At 42.3% G+C, this 17,553-nt stretch overlaps 1 protein-coding gene across 1 annotated transcript; it reads right to left on the bottom strand.

Annotated features, from left to right (window-relative positions):
• Positions 1-12,665: 12,665 nt before the first annotated feature.
• On the bottom strand, positions 12,666-16,366 carry CLDN5 (claudin 5). Its single transcript, XM_014253977.2, has one exon. It carries the CDS (start codon positions 16,289-16,291, stop codon positions 15,641-15,643), a length of 651 nt encoding a protein of 216 aa, XP_014109452.1. The 5' UTR covers positions 16,292-16,366; the 3' UTR covers positions 12,666-15,640.
• Between the last annotated feature and the right edge of the window lie 1,187 nt (positions 16,367-17,553).

Genomic DNA, 17,553 nt, shown 5'->3' with positions numbered 1-17,553 from the left:
TGAAAAATGGACAGATTTTCAGGCACAAGCACCCTTTAGCTTCAGCATGTTGTGTGATACTGGGACGATGAGGAGTAGGAGCTAGCTTTTTTCTGGGATGTGTTGGTAATTGCTTTGCTGCTAGGTTCTTCAACCAAACATGTGTAACATAAAACATAAATTTTCCTTGTCCCTTCTTTATTGTTATTGTTGGTTGGTTGGTTTTTGCTGGTTTTTAAGGTTCAATTTTTCCCAAAATCTGCTGGAAATGCCAAGAACGCTTTTGCAAATTTTAGAATTGAAAAGCTGTTGAACTGATTCCCAGGTCATCCAGATGTGGCCATAAATCAGTCAGGAGTGTGGAATGCTGTGTAAAAGGAAAGTTATTAAATCTATATGGACACCTGAAGAAGTCTCTGCCAATAGATAAGCATTTTGCACGTCAGCATTTTACAATGTGGGCAGTAGAATCCAATGCTTATGTAATTTATTTTATGCCATAGAATTATGCTATACTACCTGGAGAACAATTGTATGAGGAAATTGTGGAGCAGTTTCATTCAGCAGCAGTAACTTGGTGGTTTGAGTGACCCATTGAAATTTGTGTAGGTTGGGTAAAACGGTCACTTGACATCTCTGCCTGAAGAGATAAATATGCTTTTGATTGATTATCCCACAGAAATTGTGGCTCTAATGAGTCATTTTAAAATAAATAGAGCACTGAGAAATCAACTTAGCCTCTTAAATATAGAGTCATATTCCACCTAGCCATGTCCAAATGCAAATAAAAACGCTTCTTAAGGATTACATTGAAGCTGCAGTAACTCTTCCAATTTTTTTGTTGCTGTAATAATGGCTTCCTAATCAGTTCTTTAAATACTTCTGCTGCTGCTAATCTGAAAACAATAGCAATATGAAACAAATAATTTAATTTTTTTTTGTTATCTTAACAAAATAAAATTATGAAAATCCTTAAATACCAAAATACTGAAGCAGCTGAATAAGCTGATTTATACTGTTCCTGCTCAGTGATTCATGACTGTTTTCTTTTCGGGATGATAAATTTAAACATAATTGAAATTGCACAGTAAGGACCTGATTTGATTGGAATTGAAATTAATCCCTTTCCACAAAGAATTGTGGTGATTTAATAGACTTTTACTTACCAATTGGCTGCATAGTGGGTAAGAATTAATTCTTATCTCCTTTCATATCTCTCTTTAGGGAAAAAAAAATAAAAAAGAAAATTAAGGAATGTTATAACTTCCTTGTATGAAGGACTTACATGGTCTGTGCTAGCTTGTGGCAGAAACAGCCACAGGGGGATGCCAATGGGCTTCGGTCAGTTCTTGGCCTCTCTAATGTCAGAAGCAGGTGCTAGGGAAGGGTAGAGAAACAAAGCAGTTGCATTTGATGCTTCCTCCCAGACACAAACAAGTGCTGTCCCAGTCCTTGTGCTCAAGGCCATCCTGAGCCAGGTGTGGTTGCTGTATATTTGCTCACTGTCAGTCATTATCTGGAAATCTGGATTTGCTTCCTCCTGGATCCTTGGAAAATTCTAGCCTCTGCAGTATTTTGTGGTGGACAGATCTGCAGCCTAGCTAGATATTGTATGAAAAACTACAACCCTATGGAACAGTGTAATAGTGCTGATCGTTCTTATTACTGGAAGTTAAAATCTCTACAATGATTTCTAAGCAAATTATGTTGCAAAGATTCATTATTTTTACTTGCTATTGTAAAACCTTTCATTTTAAAGGACAGAAAATATTTCTGGGTTGAATATTGGGAGATATTACGGGATTTTGCCTTGATCTACAGGAGTATGTGTTTATCACCAGACTTTTATGCTTTGATACTTAGATGAAAATACAGCTGGTCCTAACAACAACAGGAACTCTAGTTCATGAGCAATATCAAATTTAGCTACAGTATATGCTATTTCTTCCCACTATTATTCCCTGTGACTACTCTCTTGGAGTCTACTGCTCTGCTTTTATGGCAGAGGCAATAAATCAGAGGTATTTCAGAATCTGATAGTTTTGGCTGCTCTATCAACCATTTGAATTTATATTAGTAAATAGCAATCATCACTTGAAAACCTGACAGGATCTGAGAGAGCCATTGCAGTCTCAAAATGCTGGATGGATTGCAGGAGAGCTGTTTGATTGGTTAGTTAAATCCTATGTACTCTAGAGAACTCAGGTAGGAAAAGTCCTCAGAATTGTCATGTTTGACCATCTTTTATGCTTCTGTTTCACTTTTTCCACTCCTGTTTTCAGGATGACATTTGCAGTGCTCACCTGTCCAGAAATACAAGAGAAATAAAACTTTACATCACTCCAATCGCTAGTCTGGAGTACCCCAGTTGTAAAGTCCAGAAGAGGAAGTTTTAAAATCAGTCTCTTTTGTACAGGAGTTCTTTGAAGATGGTTTTGTTGTGTTGAATTGGCCTCTCAGGGTGTGCTAATTTGTAAAGAGGGGAGCAGTACAGAACAGTGCTTATTGAAAGAGAAATGTACTAATCACAAGTGAGGAGGAATCAAAACATAAAATACCAGGACTCATGGCAAAAAACCAGTATCATTTGTTGATTTTAGTGTACATCTGTCAATCAATGGTTTTGATGGTTTTAATTCCCTCATAGAAGGATATTCTTTAAAACATTCATCTGAAAGTTCCTTTGTGAGTAAGTCTGGCTTGAGGGAAAGCAGTGAAATGTTTGTTTCTTTAAATGGAAAAATTGAAATCCCTCTTGGCACTCATGTACCGTTGTTGGCTTCAAGGTGGTACTGAAAGTTCCCTTGGAGCAGATTCAAGAACTGAAAAATATGCTGCCCAGAGTGGAACTCAAAAATGCCACCTCTATGTACAAGCATTTGGGCTATAAACACACACATAGCAGGAAATATTGCAGAACATTCACTAGGGAAAGAAAATTGTGGGAGCTTTTTATTTCAGACTGGATGCCATTCTTTTAAAGCATTTGAGTTTTGATTTTTGTCATTCAGAAGGTGGCAGAATTAGAGAAGAAATGCAAAGGTCAAACGTTGAAAATAGGCAAGAAATCCCTAAGTTCATGGTACCTAAATTCATGACATCCCTGGGTCTGACAGAGCAGAGAATGTGGGTTTCCCAGTCACTGCTGCTGTGTGATAGAATCATTTTGACTTCCTCTGCCCCCTCACAGCAGCTGTGGCTGCTGGGTTGCTATCCTGGTGTGTGTTACCTTGACTTGCTGTCTGCTCCTGGTGTGTATCTGGACAATACAGTAAGATTTCAATAACCAGAGATAAAGATTTGTCTGGTAATTTGATATCGCAGCAAGCATTTAGCAGAGTTGCTGATGCATGCTATTCTCAATGAGATGAAGGATCACAAGTCATTTTTAAATCAGAATTAGAACCAACCCCATAGGAATTTATGGGCAAGCCTAATCATATCTCATGAACTAAACTAAGGTAAAATGTATACACAAGCTCTATCACAACATAGTTCCTTGCAATGCCGGATCTGGGTTTATTTTATTAAGAGATCTAGGGATTTTTTAATTCCTTGGTTCAATAACATCCTTCTCTGAAGTCTTTACCACTTGCTTAAGAACTGTAGATGACTTCACTGGGTATTCCTTCATGTTAATGACTAGGTTGCCTGTGTTAGACAAGTACCATGAAATTCTGGGTCCTTTGTTTTCTTTTCAAAACCAGTTTTAATTGAGATGATTCCTTTCTGGCCCTTGCAAAAGAGATAATACTCCCTTACAACAAAAGGGTGCTGTCTTTTATAGCACTTAGGGTCACCTCTTCTCACTGCTGCAGCTTGTCTGTGTTTCCAGTCCCTGTGGTGTTGGTGTCTCTTTCCACTGTTTAGCTCAGTGGAATTTACTTTCATTTAATCATTCATTTGCAGCATGTCAGTGGAAAATCGGAGGTACCTGCCATTGAATTGGAAAGAATTCACAGGGACAGTCAGCTCTTAGTATGTTTTTATTTGCTGAAAGGAGCGACCAAGGGGCTCTCAAAATAAATATGCCATTAATAATGACCTACTGTGTGATCTGAAAGTCTAACTGGATCAGGAGCCTAGAAGGAAGGAGCATGTAAAATGGTGCTTTCTTTAAACACTGGTGTGGTCAGTGTAGTAATTCAGGACTCCAACGGCAAGAATACAGCATGTCCTGGATCAAGCATGCTCTGAGGTCTGAGATTACCTTCTCAGGCCCTGGCTAAGTTACTCTTCTGAGAACATGCACTGACCAAAATACCCCCTCCCTATTGTACAGGATGACATTCATCTTTAAAAAAATGAACGTTATAAATTTTTTCCTGAGACTGCTGTGCTTCCTTCGGGGAAGTCTGTTTTAACTGGAAATGGCTTTGTTGCATCATATGAAAGCTGTTAAAATTAATAATTTTTTTTAAAAAAGAGATACTCTCCAAATAGTTCTGGGCTTTTCCAGTGGTAACTGCCAAGTTCAAAGAAATGCTTTAAAAGAGTCTTTGCCTATGTCCAGTTAATCACTCGTGCAGGGGCAGACTGACTTGGGAGCTTTTTTTTTACAGGATCTCAAAGTTGAAAAGCTGTTGCCCTACAATGGAAAAAAGATCTCAACAGCTGCAAAACTAGTGCTATAATATAATTCTGCAATGTGATCCTTCAGCTGAGAACTGTGGTGTTTTCATGGTGCCATTTGGTATGTGCCAGACTGCTCAAATAATTGCCTTCTAAACAGAGCCAGGGCTTGTTTAGTGTTTAATTTACACTGTCCATGTTTGCCTCAATTCCACAGTCACTGTTTGCTAGGTTAAATCAATATCCAGTTTTCAGATATATCCAGATTTCTAGAAATCCAATTTTGTCTATAATTGAGAGTTCAGGTAACTGTCTAGTACCAGACCAGATTACCACCCAACACTGACTGGTATTTTCCTTAGGAAGTTTAGAATGTTGTCTGTCATCACAAGCTTTACTTTCTCACTTGCTAAAATCTTCATGGCTGAAAACATTTTCTTTAAAAATATAAAACCTGGTATGGTGTTCATTATTTATTGGTCTTGTCAGTAAAATGCATTACCCTCCAGGGTTAATGGCTCTGCAAGTGTGTGCTATCAGAACAGCACCATTTCTGGACTGTGTAAAAGTTACATTTTGAAAAATTAAGCACAATCCTTTAAAGACCTGTGTGCACATATTGTAAAGCACCTGTGGAATTTCCCAGACGTGTCTGTTCTAGGGAGGGAAATACTGTCCCCCTAAAACAGTCTGAGGAAAAGCCAAACCACCCTGCAGCTTTTCCCTCTCTGCCTGCCTGTTTTCTCTCATTGTGAGATTTTTCTGCCTGTGTTATCTACCTCTAATGTTAATCAAAACTGCCTCCCATTCTTCCTACCAAAGGGCTGAATCTCCCTCCAGTGTTTAGGTTTCTTTATCCTGTTATTGGGCTGCAGTTTGTTCACACCCACAAAAACAGCATACATGGGTGTTGGATTTGGTTACCTGCTTTGCAAATCCAGTGTGTGCTGTTTCGTGAACATGAAGAAGGGGAAGAGTATTGTTGTTTCAGCTGGTTCCACTTGCTGTGTAGCCATGGAAGTAGATTATCTGATATCAGTGTTAAGGACAGAGTAATTAAAACAATAACTTAATGAACATATCCTTTTTTATGAGAGTTTTTCCTTGCAAAAGCTACTGAATTCTGACTCATTTTTCTGACTCATACTGAATTGCTGGCTCTGTTGTAGAATATCCCCTTAGAAAAGTCCCTGAGCATAGCACTGTGTCAAAGGGACAGCTTTCTAACTGCTGCGTACAAAACTGAGAAGGGGACCTGAAAAAGGCTGAAAATGACAGGGTGAAGTACAAAAATAGAAAATAAAGAATTGAGAGGAAAAGAGAGACTGAGTAACAATAGAGGGTAAACAGTAAATCCGGTTTGCCTTTCTAGCTCAGGAAGGTGTCTTGGAATCTGTATTTCAGGGCACCCACTGGGTGGTCACCAGAGCTCTTTGAGTGTGTGAAATGAAATGGAAAACAATAGCTCAGCAGCAATTGCTTTTTTCCCTCTGATGAGGTGTTCCTTGAATTGCCAGCACGACTCCTGCTTGATTTAGCAGTGAATACAGCCAGGCATTTCCTGAAACGACAGCACTACATGGTGCTATTAGAAATGCTAAGTGAAAGGTTCTGCTGTGAATAACGAGGGAAAGGGAATAGGATACGGGAGTGTGTCCCACTAAACTGTCTGTGCAACAAAAGGGAGAATGAAATGTAGCACAGCTGCACAGGGGTCATCTACCCAGTCTGAAAACCCTCATCTCATTCCACAAATAGGTGATAGGAACCAACAAGACTGTTTGAAAGAGATACCTTTTTGGAATGGTTAGGAGCTAAAGCCAGCTTTTATTGTCTTACTAACTTGTCTTCTTTTTATTTTAACTCATATTATCTAATAAACTCTCAACTATCTCAATTCTCATGGGGAATTTTTGCCAGTAAATGTAGATATTGTTTGTGTTCTGGGCCAATATCCCATTCTGACAAGTCTCTGTGTATGTATATATCTGCTTACTCATCTGTTCCATTATCTGCAAATAACCAATTAATGATTCCTTTCAGAAATGCTATCTTCTCTGAGCCGTTCAAAGATACAAATACAGTGTATGGCTCCAAGAGTACTGCACTGACTTGGCAGAAACTATTCAAGAATCACTGCCACCCCTCCTCCTTGCTGATTGCAACCCTTAGGAAAGAAATGTGATGACCCCTCATTTTTTTGTTATTCAGCACATTTCTTTGGTCTTCTCTTTCATTAAGCTTTGTCTTTCCTCTTTTTCTCATCTTCTTCTTTCCTCAGGATGGATGTTAGAGAGCATCTCATGCAAATGGAGTTTATGCAAAAGGACATTACTGTGACAGATTAATTAGTTATTAGCTAAGCAGCATCTAGTCTCATCTCATGCCTTTATATTTAGTCACTTGTGCTGGTTTTTATCCAGTGTCCAGTCACTCATATTAGTTCTCTCCTTTTGTTTTTAGAACAAATAAACTTGTACATTGCTGAGATCAGTTTTAAAACCTCCCACTGTCCAGGGCGTTCACCACCTCACCTACACACGTTATACGTACTATTTTCTAATCTGTTAAAAAAATCCTTTCCTATTGTACTTTCAGCTTGGGTACAATCTGAAACAAAGTTAATTGTAGTTCTACATTTACATTTTAAGTTAATTGAGCTCTTTAGTTTTTGCTCCTGCCCTGGATATGTTCATTTCCATTTCCAGGCTCTCATTGCTGTTAACTGTTTATCAGTGTTCAGTGTCTGTGCTTTTGCTGTCACCTCAGACACTCAGTTTGGTGCCTACAGCAGTGTGGGGTCTTACCCCACTTTGCTCATTATAAAGCACTAACATTATGTCTTTCCTTCTTCTTCCTGAGTTAAGACCCTTCTGTTTGATTCAAACTTCCTTGCAAGGTCACAAAGTGAAATTTCACAGCAGTTTAAGAGCTCCTGCATCCTGCCTGCCTGCGTTATGAGGCCAGGACAAACCTAAGACATTCTGGCTCAGGAGAAGGATTGCAGTTTGACCTTTTCTTCACAATCTGAATTCCTGTGTAGCAACAAGTGCTAAAACTGAAATTCTCAATTTATTATTGTGATGTGATTCAGATTTCAGTACCTCTATTAAGGGGAAAAAACTTGGTCTTACAATTTAGCACCCTCTCCCACTCTGTCTTTGAAGTGGGCTTGTTTTCTACACACCAGTAGAGTTCAATACTTGCACTGCAATCTGCCAGAGGCCATTTCTGCAAGGCTGTGAATACATTTTGCAGACAGAAAGCAAAAACATCTCCAGCCTTGTGAGTGAAGCAGGAGAAAAAGGGGTTGCTCTTCCTACCACCAGTGATCAGCCTTTAGGACTGATGTCACTAGTGGCTTCAGAGTGTGAAATGAGCACATGCAGCTTCCAGGTATGAAGTCAGGATTGCTGCACTGAACTGAAAGTGCAGGTTCTAAAGAATGTAATCAGCTCTGCAGAATCTGGGCAGGATGCCATGGATAATAGCTTTCCTTTTAGGAGGGACACTATAATGATGATATGGATGTCTTAAATAATTGTGGTCATTAATAACCCCAGGTAGACAAGAAGTCTCTTTTATATTATCCAAACAACAGCATTTTACCCCCAGAGTCTCAGTATGATATAGGCTTCTGGGAATATCCACTGTCTATAGCTGCAGAATAACTGTTTTAATGATGTCTTTGTTTAGTTTCTTCCTAATGGAATTCCCACCCAATGGAACGCTCTCCAAACTGCTGCCCAATCCACATTGTTACAGTAGACAAAAATTATATTTGTGGGGAAACTAGTTCCATGTGCCTGAAAAGGGATATTACTCTGTTTTATACCTTTCTGAAAAACTGAAGCTCCTCTTCCATGGCACAAGTTAAGATTTTACAAAATTGACAGGTATTTGGGTGCATAGATATTCTCAACTTGTCAAGATAAAATCAGGAGAAAACGGGACAGCCTAAAAATAATTTAAGGGTTCAAGAATATAATGGAATTCAAGTCGATGTTAAATTTTTTAAACTTGCCTTGCATGTCAACATTTGGAAATGTCAACAGTATAACAAAAATAAAGTAGATGTAAACAGTGAAATGTATTATGTTGCTTGGGTCTTGGCAGTCACTTCCAATGAAATAATAGCAGGAAATTATAGAGGAAAAAAATGGTGAAATCATTCTGTAGTCATTGGGTATTCATGTGAGTCTTCTGTGTCGAGATAACACTTGGGTTTATTTGTATTATAGAATGAAAGATTGCTGTTATAATTGGAAACTGTTAAAGGTTTTGTAGCTCAGGCTAAAGGTTATCCAGGCTGCTGCAGGAGATATCCTAATTCTAACAAAAGATATACAGTAAGGACAGAACATTATAACTGGAAGAGTAATCTAAAAATATACATAGTACAAGAATTCTGCCGTGCTAGGCACTTGTTAGAGCTGATAAGAATTGGTGATTGTTGCTTTTTGTCCCAATCCTTCAAATCTGTGAAGGTATATTGAAACTGAATCCTACCATTTTGAGATTTCACATATGTTCTTGTCAAGCAGTGCCTATTTTTCTTTCCTGAGTGATCCTTTGTGCCCAAGCCTAAATTTCCTTAAGGTTTAACCTTCTGTGGAAGTGTTCTGATAACAAACACAGTTAATGCTAATGAGTTATGTATGAGTGTAACAGGGGAATCAATTCAGCTCAGAGTATGTTTGAGAGTGGGAACAGAGCCCAGAAGTACCCACATATGGTTAGATTAATTGTCAGAGTACCTGGCATGGGATCAAGAGGAATGTCACTCAGAGCTCTGTCAGCTAACCTGCTTCATTGAAACTTTAGGAACATACACAGCTGAAACCCAACATGCATTTAACATTGTGAACTATTTTTGCTACCAGATTAAAATTATTGTTGTGGGATCTGGTTTCATGCATCTCCTAGCTTTTAGTGCATTTGTTCAACGCATAAAAATCTTCTGCTTATCTTAAAAAGCTCAAATATGTTCCACAGCTGGTGCTAAACACCTAAAATGTGCATATGTGTAGCTTACCTCCTTGCAGGATGTAGCCAGCAATGAGAGATGCACAGGATGTTACAACTGGCACAGAGTTCACAGCTCGCTCACTGGATCAGAGTCATTTTGAGAGGGTTATCTGTTGTTTGCCTGGAAAAATCAGCTATTTTAAACATTTACTTTTGTTCTCCACTGTAAATAAACATGAACAGACTTCATCTCATATGTTTTGTTTATGTACACCAGAGCACCTCTCTGGGCCATGCAAATTCTCTGCCCTTCTGGTGCAGGCTGGAGGATCCACCAGAAGGGAACATCCCTGGATTTGGAGCTGAGGTGCAGTAAGAAATGGATCCACTGCTATTGCTGTACGTAATAGCACTGAAGCACTTCATCATGACTAAACTAAGGCTATTTTTTTCAAAAGAAGGAGTAATGTGTGGTTGAAATATCACCTGTGCTTCAGGAACACCTTGTGCCTGCTACGAATAAATACCAGCTGCTGCCAGGGCTTTAGTCAATATGAGTGGTTTTTGCCATTCTAGATCTTCTAAGGGGGATCAGAGTAAAAGATACAACTTATTTTCTGCCTGGTTTTCGAGATGGTCAAAGTCCTTCTGTACCAGGTATTGGAGGTGGTCTTGTAATTTACTCTCCATTATTTAATGTAATGAGATTTGTGTGCCTTGTTGAAAAGGCTGTGGCTTGTGGAGTGAGGTGTGTTTCCCCGTTTTTTTCCTTTTGTAGTTTGAAACCAAAACAGCTGGATAGTAGTCTCAAGGCTCATTATTCTTTTGCTTTAATCAGTGCTGTATGTACAGTACCCCATGCTGTATGATTCTATTGTTCTCAAATCAAAAAGCTAGAGCCAGTAGTTCAGTTAATGCACCAGTTAATTCTTGTCAGGATGGCTGACATCCAGTCTCATTCATATATTCGTTTTCCTGTATCACTTTTAAAACAGTCTCTGATGCTGATGAGTATTTTCACATTTTATGTGGTAAAGTTTGTATGATTTGATCCCCCATTATCCTGAGTTTATTTGGGTACGGCTACCAGCAACCCAAACCATAGGTTTTAGAGAGGCTTCTTCCTCAGGGCAGCAGATGAGCGGCCAGGGTGCAGCTGGGCTCAAGCATGATGAGAAGACTGGCATGAGCCCTGGGCAGATGCCTTCAGCACAGTGCTTGTGTTTCCATGCTCAGTCCTACTACTCTTTATCTTTCTCTGTCTGATTTTGGGTTGAATCCACTGGTGAGTTTTGGAAGGAGGGGGAAGCTCAGTGTTGTAAACAAAATCCCCAAATGCTACAAAGGACAGTGATACATTGATTCATGATGTCTCAGTCTGTGTTAAAGAAAAAGGTGAAGCAAGTCTTGTGTATCCATGCAAATGTAAAGCCTTCACTGTTGCTGTGGGATGTTTTATCAGTGATGCAGTGGTTGAAATTCTCTTTCTAACTGAGGGTTATAGTAGACAGAAGAAGGTTTCTAGACAGAGAGTTTATTGCTGCAGAGTCAGCAAGGAACAGTCTGGAGAAGTCACACAGACACAAATAAAGGTCTGATCAAAATAAAAATGATAGAAGTTAGTCATGTCTGAAATATAAATATAAGAACCTCTCGAGGCTTTGCTTTTGGAATGATTTGTCTTATCACAATCAGGCTAAAAGTAAAACAAATGCAGTATTTGACCTGAAAAGAGAATTCACCTGCCCTCACCCAATTAATCTAATACAGCAGGAATATTTGTTATGTCTTACCAAGCAGACTTATAAAAGCAAATCCTCAAACACGTGTATTTAATTAATGATTTTCTTCTTCAGTGCACACACAAAAAGAGATGCATTGTGGGTACCATCTGATGCTGAGTACTGCATTAATATATTGTTCAATATATGCATGAATATGGCACTTATATATGGCATATGGCTCCTGACAGGCAGGACTTTCTTTTAGCATTACAGATACATGGATGAGTTGGAGGAGACCTGCATTTGGGGTTTGAAAGATGGTCAAGGAAAAAGAACAAATTCCTTGCATATTTGATCAGAGAATAGATTTTAAATAAAAATCTGAAGTTACACTGCTTGCTCACTTCAAGAGTAAAATGTTTTGTATGCTTCAAAAAGCAGATGCCCAACAAACATCTTTGTACAGGAAAAGGAAATATTTCCTTAAACATCCTGCAGCAAACGTGACTGATTGAGCTTCCTTTTCCCTCTGCCTGGTGCATTTCCCTTCTTTGCACAGACAGGATCTAACCAGATTTGCAGGGTATGAACTGCAGGTTACTTTCAAATTCATAACTATGAAATGGTTCGTTTAGCAGGACAAAGGCCAAGCCGACAGACACCCTTTTTCCAGCTCAGCATGTGCATAGCAATGGGAGGGTGGCAAGGAGCTTTTGTTAATCTCAACCGAGCTGGCAAGTATGCTGCAAAATGAAGGCTTTGAAGATGTTTTTTCTTCATTTTTAAAGCAACAGTTTGTTAGAACAAAGCTTGAAAATCTTGCAAAAATAAAATCTGCGAAATATTGAATGTTCTCCCTGGCAGTCACATAATGGGCAAATTTCTCCACTAGCAATTAGTATGTATAGTTTACCAGTCTTTATTGGTTTCAGGGTTTTTTTTTTTAGGTTCTGTTGTGCTGCATCTTTGAAAATGTTTTTCCCCAGCTTGAATGCACTTTCGAAAAAAAAAAAGAAATGGTTGGCAGAAAGAATTAGGGTATCAGGTCAGGTTGGGGCTGATCCAAGGAGCAGGATTTTTTTCCTTTTAGTTTAAACGTGTAGAAATTGAAAGCTTTAAAAGCTTCATGCTTAGAGCTGTTCCCAAAATAGCTGGGACTCACTCTCCACTTCCTAATGTGCTCACATCACAAGACCAACTGCTGCTACTTGCTCTCTTTTGTCTGAGGCTTCAGTGGAGAGCTGAGATGCTGCCTGCTCTGCTCTGCTCGGGAGCAGCTCTTCCTTCTTCCCAGAGGTGACCCAGCTGTGCTCCCCAAAGATAGCCCAGGTAATTTCCCTCTGGGCACCAATATCACACCCCACCTTCCTGAGCCCAAACAGTCCAGTGGCTTTCACAAAACACATTGACCCTGTTCAGGGATTGGTTTACATGTTTTTATTTTTATGCGAAATCATAAATACAAAATAAAAATAGTAAACAAGTGCTATAGATTTATCTTTTCATTGGGATGAAGTTCAGGCCTGATCCTGAGCACTTCCAAGGTTTTAAGTTCAGGACTAGATCTTTGTTCTTAGAAAACAAATCATAGCAAAAACCAGCTTAGACTTTTACCCTGAAGCCAGTGACATCAGTAACGGCATTCTCTCAGGTTATCTTTTAAAGCAAAGCGACAACTAAGGATACTGAAGGATAGATTAAATATAAAATTATTTTTAAAAATGGGCCCCATTTCCTGCAAGTATTGTTTGGTGCTGCCCCACTGATCTCAACCACAAGTTATGGTTTTGGTAGGATGATGCTGTGTTTAGTAGCACATTCAAGCTTCTTCTGAGAGGTCTTTCTGTGTAATTTTTTCAGATTTTGGTTATAAGAAGATCCAGCCCTGCCTTGATACAAGAAATTTGGCTTGTTAAAATTCCCTTCTAAGGCATGGATTTCCCTCCCTCTCCCAGATACACCAGTTTTGATTTTAAATGCTAGCAATGCATTGTCCGGAAAGATTTCATCTTTTGGTCAGACCCCAGATTCTGTAGCACTTCTGAGGGCTCTACTGTTCAGAGACATGCAGATGTTTTTGTCAGTGGGGTTTAGTTCTTTAACTTGAGACATAAGAGAGTGAGGTCCAGGATTTGGGCTAGTATCTGTGGACTCATTTGCTAGACACCAGAGAGCTGAGTGAGGGTGAGTGACAAATACAGCTGGATGTTACAATTTAAAATAGTCATGAAACAAATAAAGGCACCAAACCATATAATAAGACAACTTTGGTAGATTTCTTGCAAAATATATGCAAATACATTTACAGTTTACAAAGTTACACTTTTAAAAAAGTTGCAATGATGAAACACAGAATATTTCACTCTTGTACCAAAACTACCTATCACATCATAAAAACAATATTACAGCTTTTATTTAAATGGAGACAGTATTAGAGCTGCACCTCTTTATAGAACAAAAGTAGTTGTAGACGTATTGCTCTGCTTTTGTATTCTCTGATGAGCTCAGACCCTGCTATTTATGTGTTTAAAAAACAAAAGCAGTTATCTTCAAAAGAGCAAATCATGTGCTCGATATTAAACATCAAAATTTGCAGGGCCAAGGCTTTAGTCTCTTATTCCAGTTTATGAATTGCTGATACCTCCATGGTTTAAAGTTTGCTAAGCAAGGCAAGAACAGAGTCAATATAAATGTCAGACCCACAGTTATGGTTTGTCCCTAAGTTTGGTGTTATCAGAAAGCTGTAAGGATTAATGCTCAGGTCAGGTGTGCACTGTACTGCTATGTGATTGTGAGGACCTGTGCGGTCATAGCGTTGTTGTCTGAGGAGTATAAACAGCACATTCCCTCCCTAACTCTTGGCAGAAATATCTTTATGGCAATGCAGATGCTGCCCCACAGTCAGTAGCATAATCCTGTGTGGATTTACAAGTAATTAGATTGGAGGAGTATCACACCATCCCCTTAAGCCCCTCCCTTAACAAAGTTTGTCTCTGCAGTGTAAAATGAAAAAGTGTAAGCTACTATTTCAGGCTGTGGTGAAGTTCAGGAGGTGTTGACCTCAGGAAAATTAGAATTATGTTGCCCAAACCATCTTCCTTCCACTCTGCAGTGTGTTACCAGAGCAATGCAAAGGAGCTGAGAGCTGTGAGAGTCATGACTTCACAACTGATCACCTGGCATAAAGTCTCCATCAAGATATTTTTGGTAAAATTCTTCTAGCAATTTTTTGCTTGATTTGGTAAATGAAGGAAAGCATGTGTTAACAAAACCATGGTGGAGAGCCAACCAAGCACACGTCCAACTGAACACACATTTCAAAACTGGCAGCAAGCAGAGCTTGGCAAGAAGGCCACAAAGACATCATTCCCCCCTCAACCATCAGTATCTGGGGCAAATTTTATGTTTCCAGTCTCCTGTAGTGCAGATGAGAGGAGGAGAGGCCCCGCTGGAGCCAGGACATACTGTGATCTCCTAGATTTCTTAATCTAGTCCTCGAGTAATTCTGGCACTGAGTTCATATTCAAGTAAAAACAGAGCGTAAGCTGAAGAAGAGATGAAGAACCTCGACAACCTAGCGTTATCTGATTTGTACTCCACTAAAGGATAGTAACTACCTGAAATCTCTTTCGAGGTTTCAAATACACACAGACCAATACACTTCACCGAGGGACTGGAACAACTGAAGTAACTTTTTCCAAACAGTTACTGCTTGTGGGATTAAGTTAACCAAAGTTAGTGTCATGCTTTGGACAGGATCCCTATTTTAATTGCCCAAATAGATCAAACCCCCCCTTATCAGTCCGAGCAGGAACCGCCAGATGCAGCCTTTTGGGAGAGATGGCGAAGATGGGAAGCTGCTCCTCGGCTACGGTGCGCACCGACGGCCGGTCCCAGCAGCCAGGAGACGCCCCGAAGCACCGGCGGCGACAGCGGGCGGTGAAGTACTCACAAGTGTCACGGTAAGGCCGGGAAAGGGCCGGGGCCTGCGGCAGGAGCCGGGGGGCAGGCGGCGGCGGCGAAGCTCGGACGGGGCGTCCCGGTAAACGCCACCGTGACTCGCCCGGGCTCCTCGGTTTCCCCGGCCGCCCCGGGCCGGGGAGACGCTGGTTCGCCTGTTCTGGGCGGCCGCGGAGGGCTTTGCTCGGCCGGCAGCGCGGTCGGTCAGTACCGGGAGCCGGCGGCGCCGAGCGCGGCGCTGCCCGCAGCGGAGCGGCCGGACCCGCCGGGGAGCCGGGCTGGAGGGCAGCGGGGCGCTGCCCTGCCTAGGGCCGCCGCTTCACAGGGGTCCCCGTTAAGAAAAGCCTCCAGGCAGGGGAGCGCTGGAGCTCCCCGCAGACGCTCCCGGCCCGCAGCCGTCTGTCCGTGCCCCGCGGGGCGGAGCGGACCGGCTCCGCTCAGACGTAATTCTTCTTGTCGTACTCGCCGTTGGACGTGGGCCGCCGAGGCGCCGAGTACTTGACGGGGAAGGAGGTGTCGTCGCGCTGGGAGCAGGAGCAGCAGCAGATGAGGCAGCCCCCGAAGAGCAGCAGGGCCGTGGCCGCCCAGCCGATGTAGAGCGCGGCCCCCATCTCCCGCTTCTGGGACGACGGCACGGTGGGGTCGTAGAAGTCGCTGATGACGATGTTGGCGAACCAGCAGAGTGGGATGAGGACCAGGACCCCGCAGAGGATGTAGATGGCCCCGCCGGCGATCACGATGCGGGATTTCATCTTGCCGGGCCGGATGCAGTTGGTGCACTGCGCGCCCACCACGGTCACCATCAGCGCCACCAGCCCCAGCAGTGCCACGATGACTGTGAGCGCCCGGCCAGCCTGCACCTCGGGCGGCAGCGCCAGGATGGAGTCGTACACCTTGCACTGCATCTGCCCCGTGCTCTGCACCACGCAGTTCATCCACAGCCCTTCCCAGATGGTCTGCGCCACCACGATGTTTACGTCGATGAAGGCCGACACCTGCCACATGGGCAACCCGCAGGCCAGGATCACCCCCACCCAGCCCAGGATGCCCAGTCCCAGCCCCAAAATTTCCACCGCCGCAGAAGTCATGCTGCTGCCACCGCTGTCCCACGGGCTCCGCAGGAAGGAAGGCGTGGCGGGTGCGCTCCGCTGTCCCGGGCGGCTGCCGAGCCGGCTCTGAGCACCGCGGCCGCGGGCAGTGCTATATGAGGAGCCGCGGGGCGCCCGCCCTCCGCCCCCGTCCCGCCTGGCCCTGCCCTGCCGGGCAGCAGCACCGCCCGCCGCGGGCCGGGGCCCGGTGTCCGGCCCTCCCTCCTGCTCAGGGGGTCCCTTCGCTCTGCTCTCCCCAGCTCTCTGCTCCGGGACGACTTCGCAGGCAGGGACGCTGCCCGTTCCCAGTTAAGCGTGGGGCGGGAGGCATCTCGTCTCGGATTTCGACTGCTCAAATTCCTTTTAGTGCTGTTATCTGTGTATTTCCTATTTACTGATAAAGTCTGCAGACAGACCTTCGGAGAGATCTTGCCAATACGGGCACCCAGCAATGTGGAAGTCCTGGTTATCAGAGTCTAATTGATCATTTTTCAGGAGACTAAACACTGATGGACAGGCACAGCTCTCTCCTGCACACTGTGTCAGGCAGATGTTAAAAAACCAGCATCAAACGCTACGGAACCACCTAGAAAATAGAAGAGCCTTGGATATGGGATCTGCGTGTCACCTGTCAGTATCAGTAGACAGATTCTTAGATTGGTCCAGGAAGAATAACTGCCCTTAGCTTACACCAGGCATGAAACTCTGTTTGCTGTGATCCTGGAGCCAAGAGCAAGGCATACAATTTAAACACGTTTTCACAAAGATTCCAAACTTGACTTTACTGTTTTAATTGTTCAAGTACATTTTGAATCTTTATGGTATATTAAGAAGTTAAATCCCCATGTCAAAACCACTGTACTTACAATTACTGTAGCACTGTAATTGCTACAATCTCTTCATGGACCATTGGTGTTCTGGATCGTTCTTGCAAAGTAGCCTTGGTTCAGCCCCTGCAGCCAGCAGCAAGTCTCAGCCCCCCAATGCTGGCAGATGCAGGGAGTGTCTGTGGTGTGGATGCTGCAGTTACAGCAGCTGGAGAAAGAGAACAGACCTCACCAGCTGCCTCACAGCACTCACAAGGAGCTGTGCCCCAGTGGCTTTGCACTGGGTGTCCTGAGAAAGGCCTGATTTGATTGCAATAGGTTTAAATGTTTTAGACAAAACTGAAAGTTATATTCACAGTGACTTCTGAATTGGTTTGACTAGATTTAGTTTCAGGTAGCCCAAAGTGTCCTTCCAGTGTTGAGGAGATCGCAGAG

Source organism: Pseudopodoces humilis, chromosome 20 (genome assembly GCF_049639895.1).
Source record: "Pseudopodoces humilis isolate 2021_Gansu_Grassland_sample_001 chromosome 20, ASM4963989v1, whole genome shotgun sequence".
NCBI lineage: Eukaryota > Metazoa > Chordata > Aves > Passeriformes > Paridae > Pseudopodoces > Pseudopodoces humilis.
The sequence above is the reverse complement of the archived record's forward strand: the minus strand, read 5'-3'. Positions and strand labels throughout refer to the sequence as shown.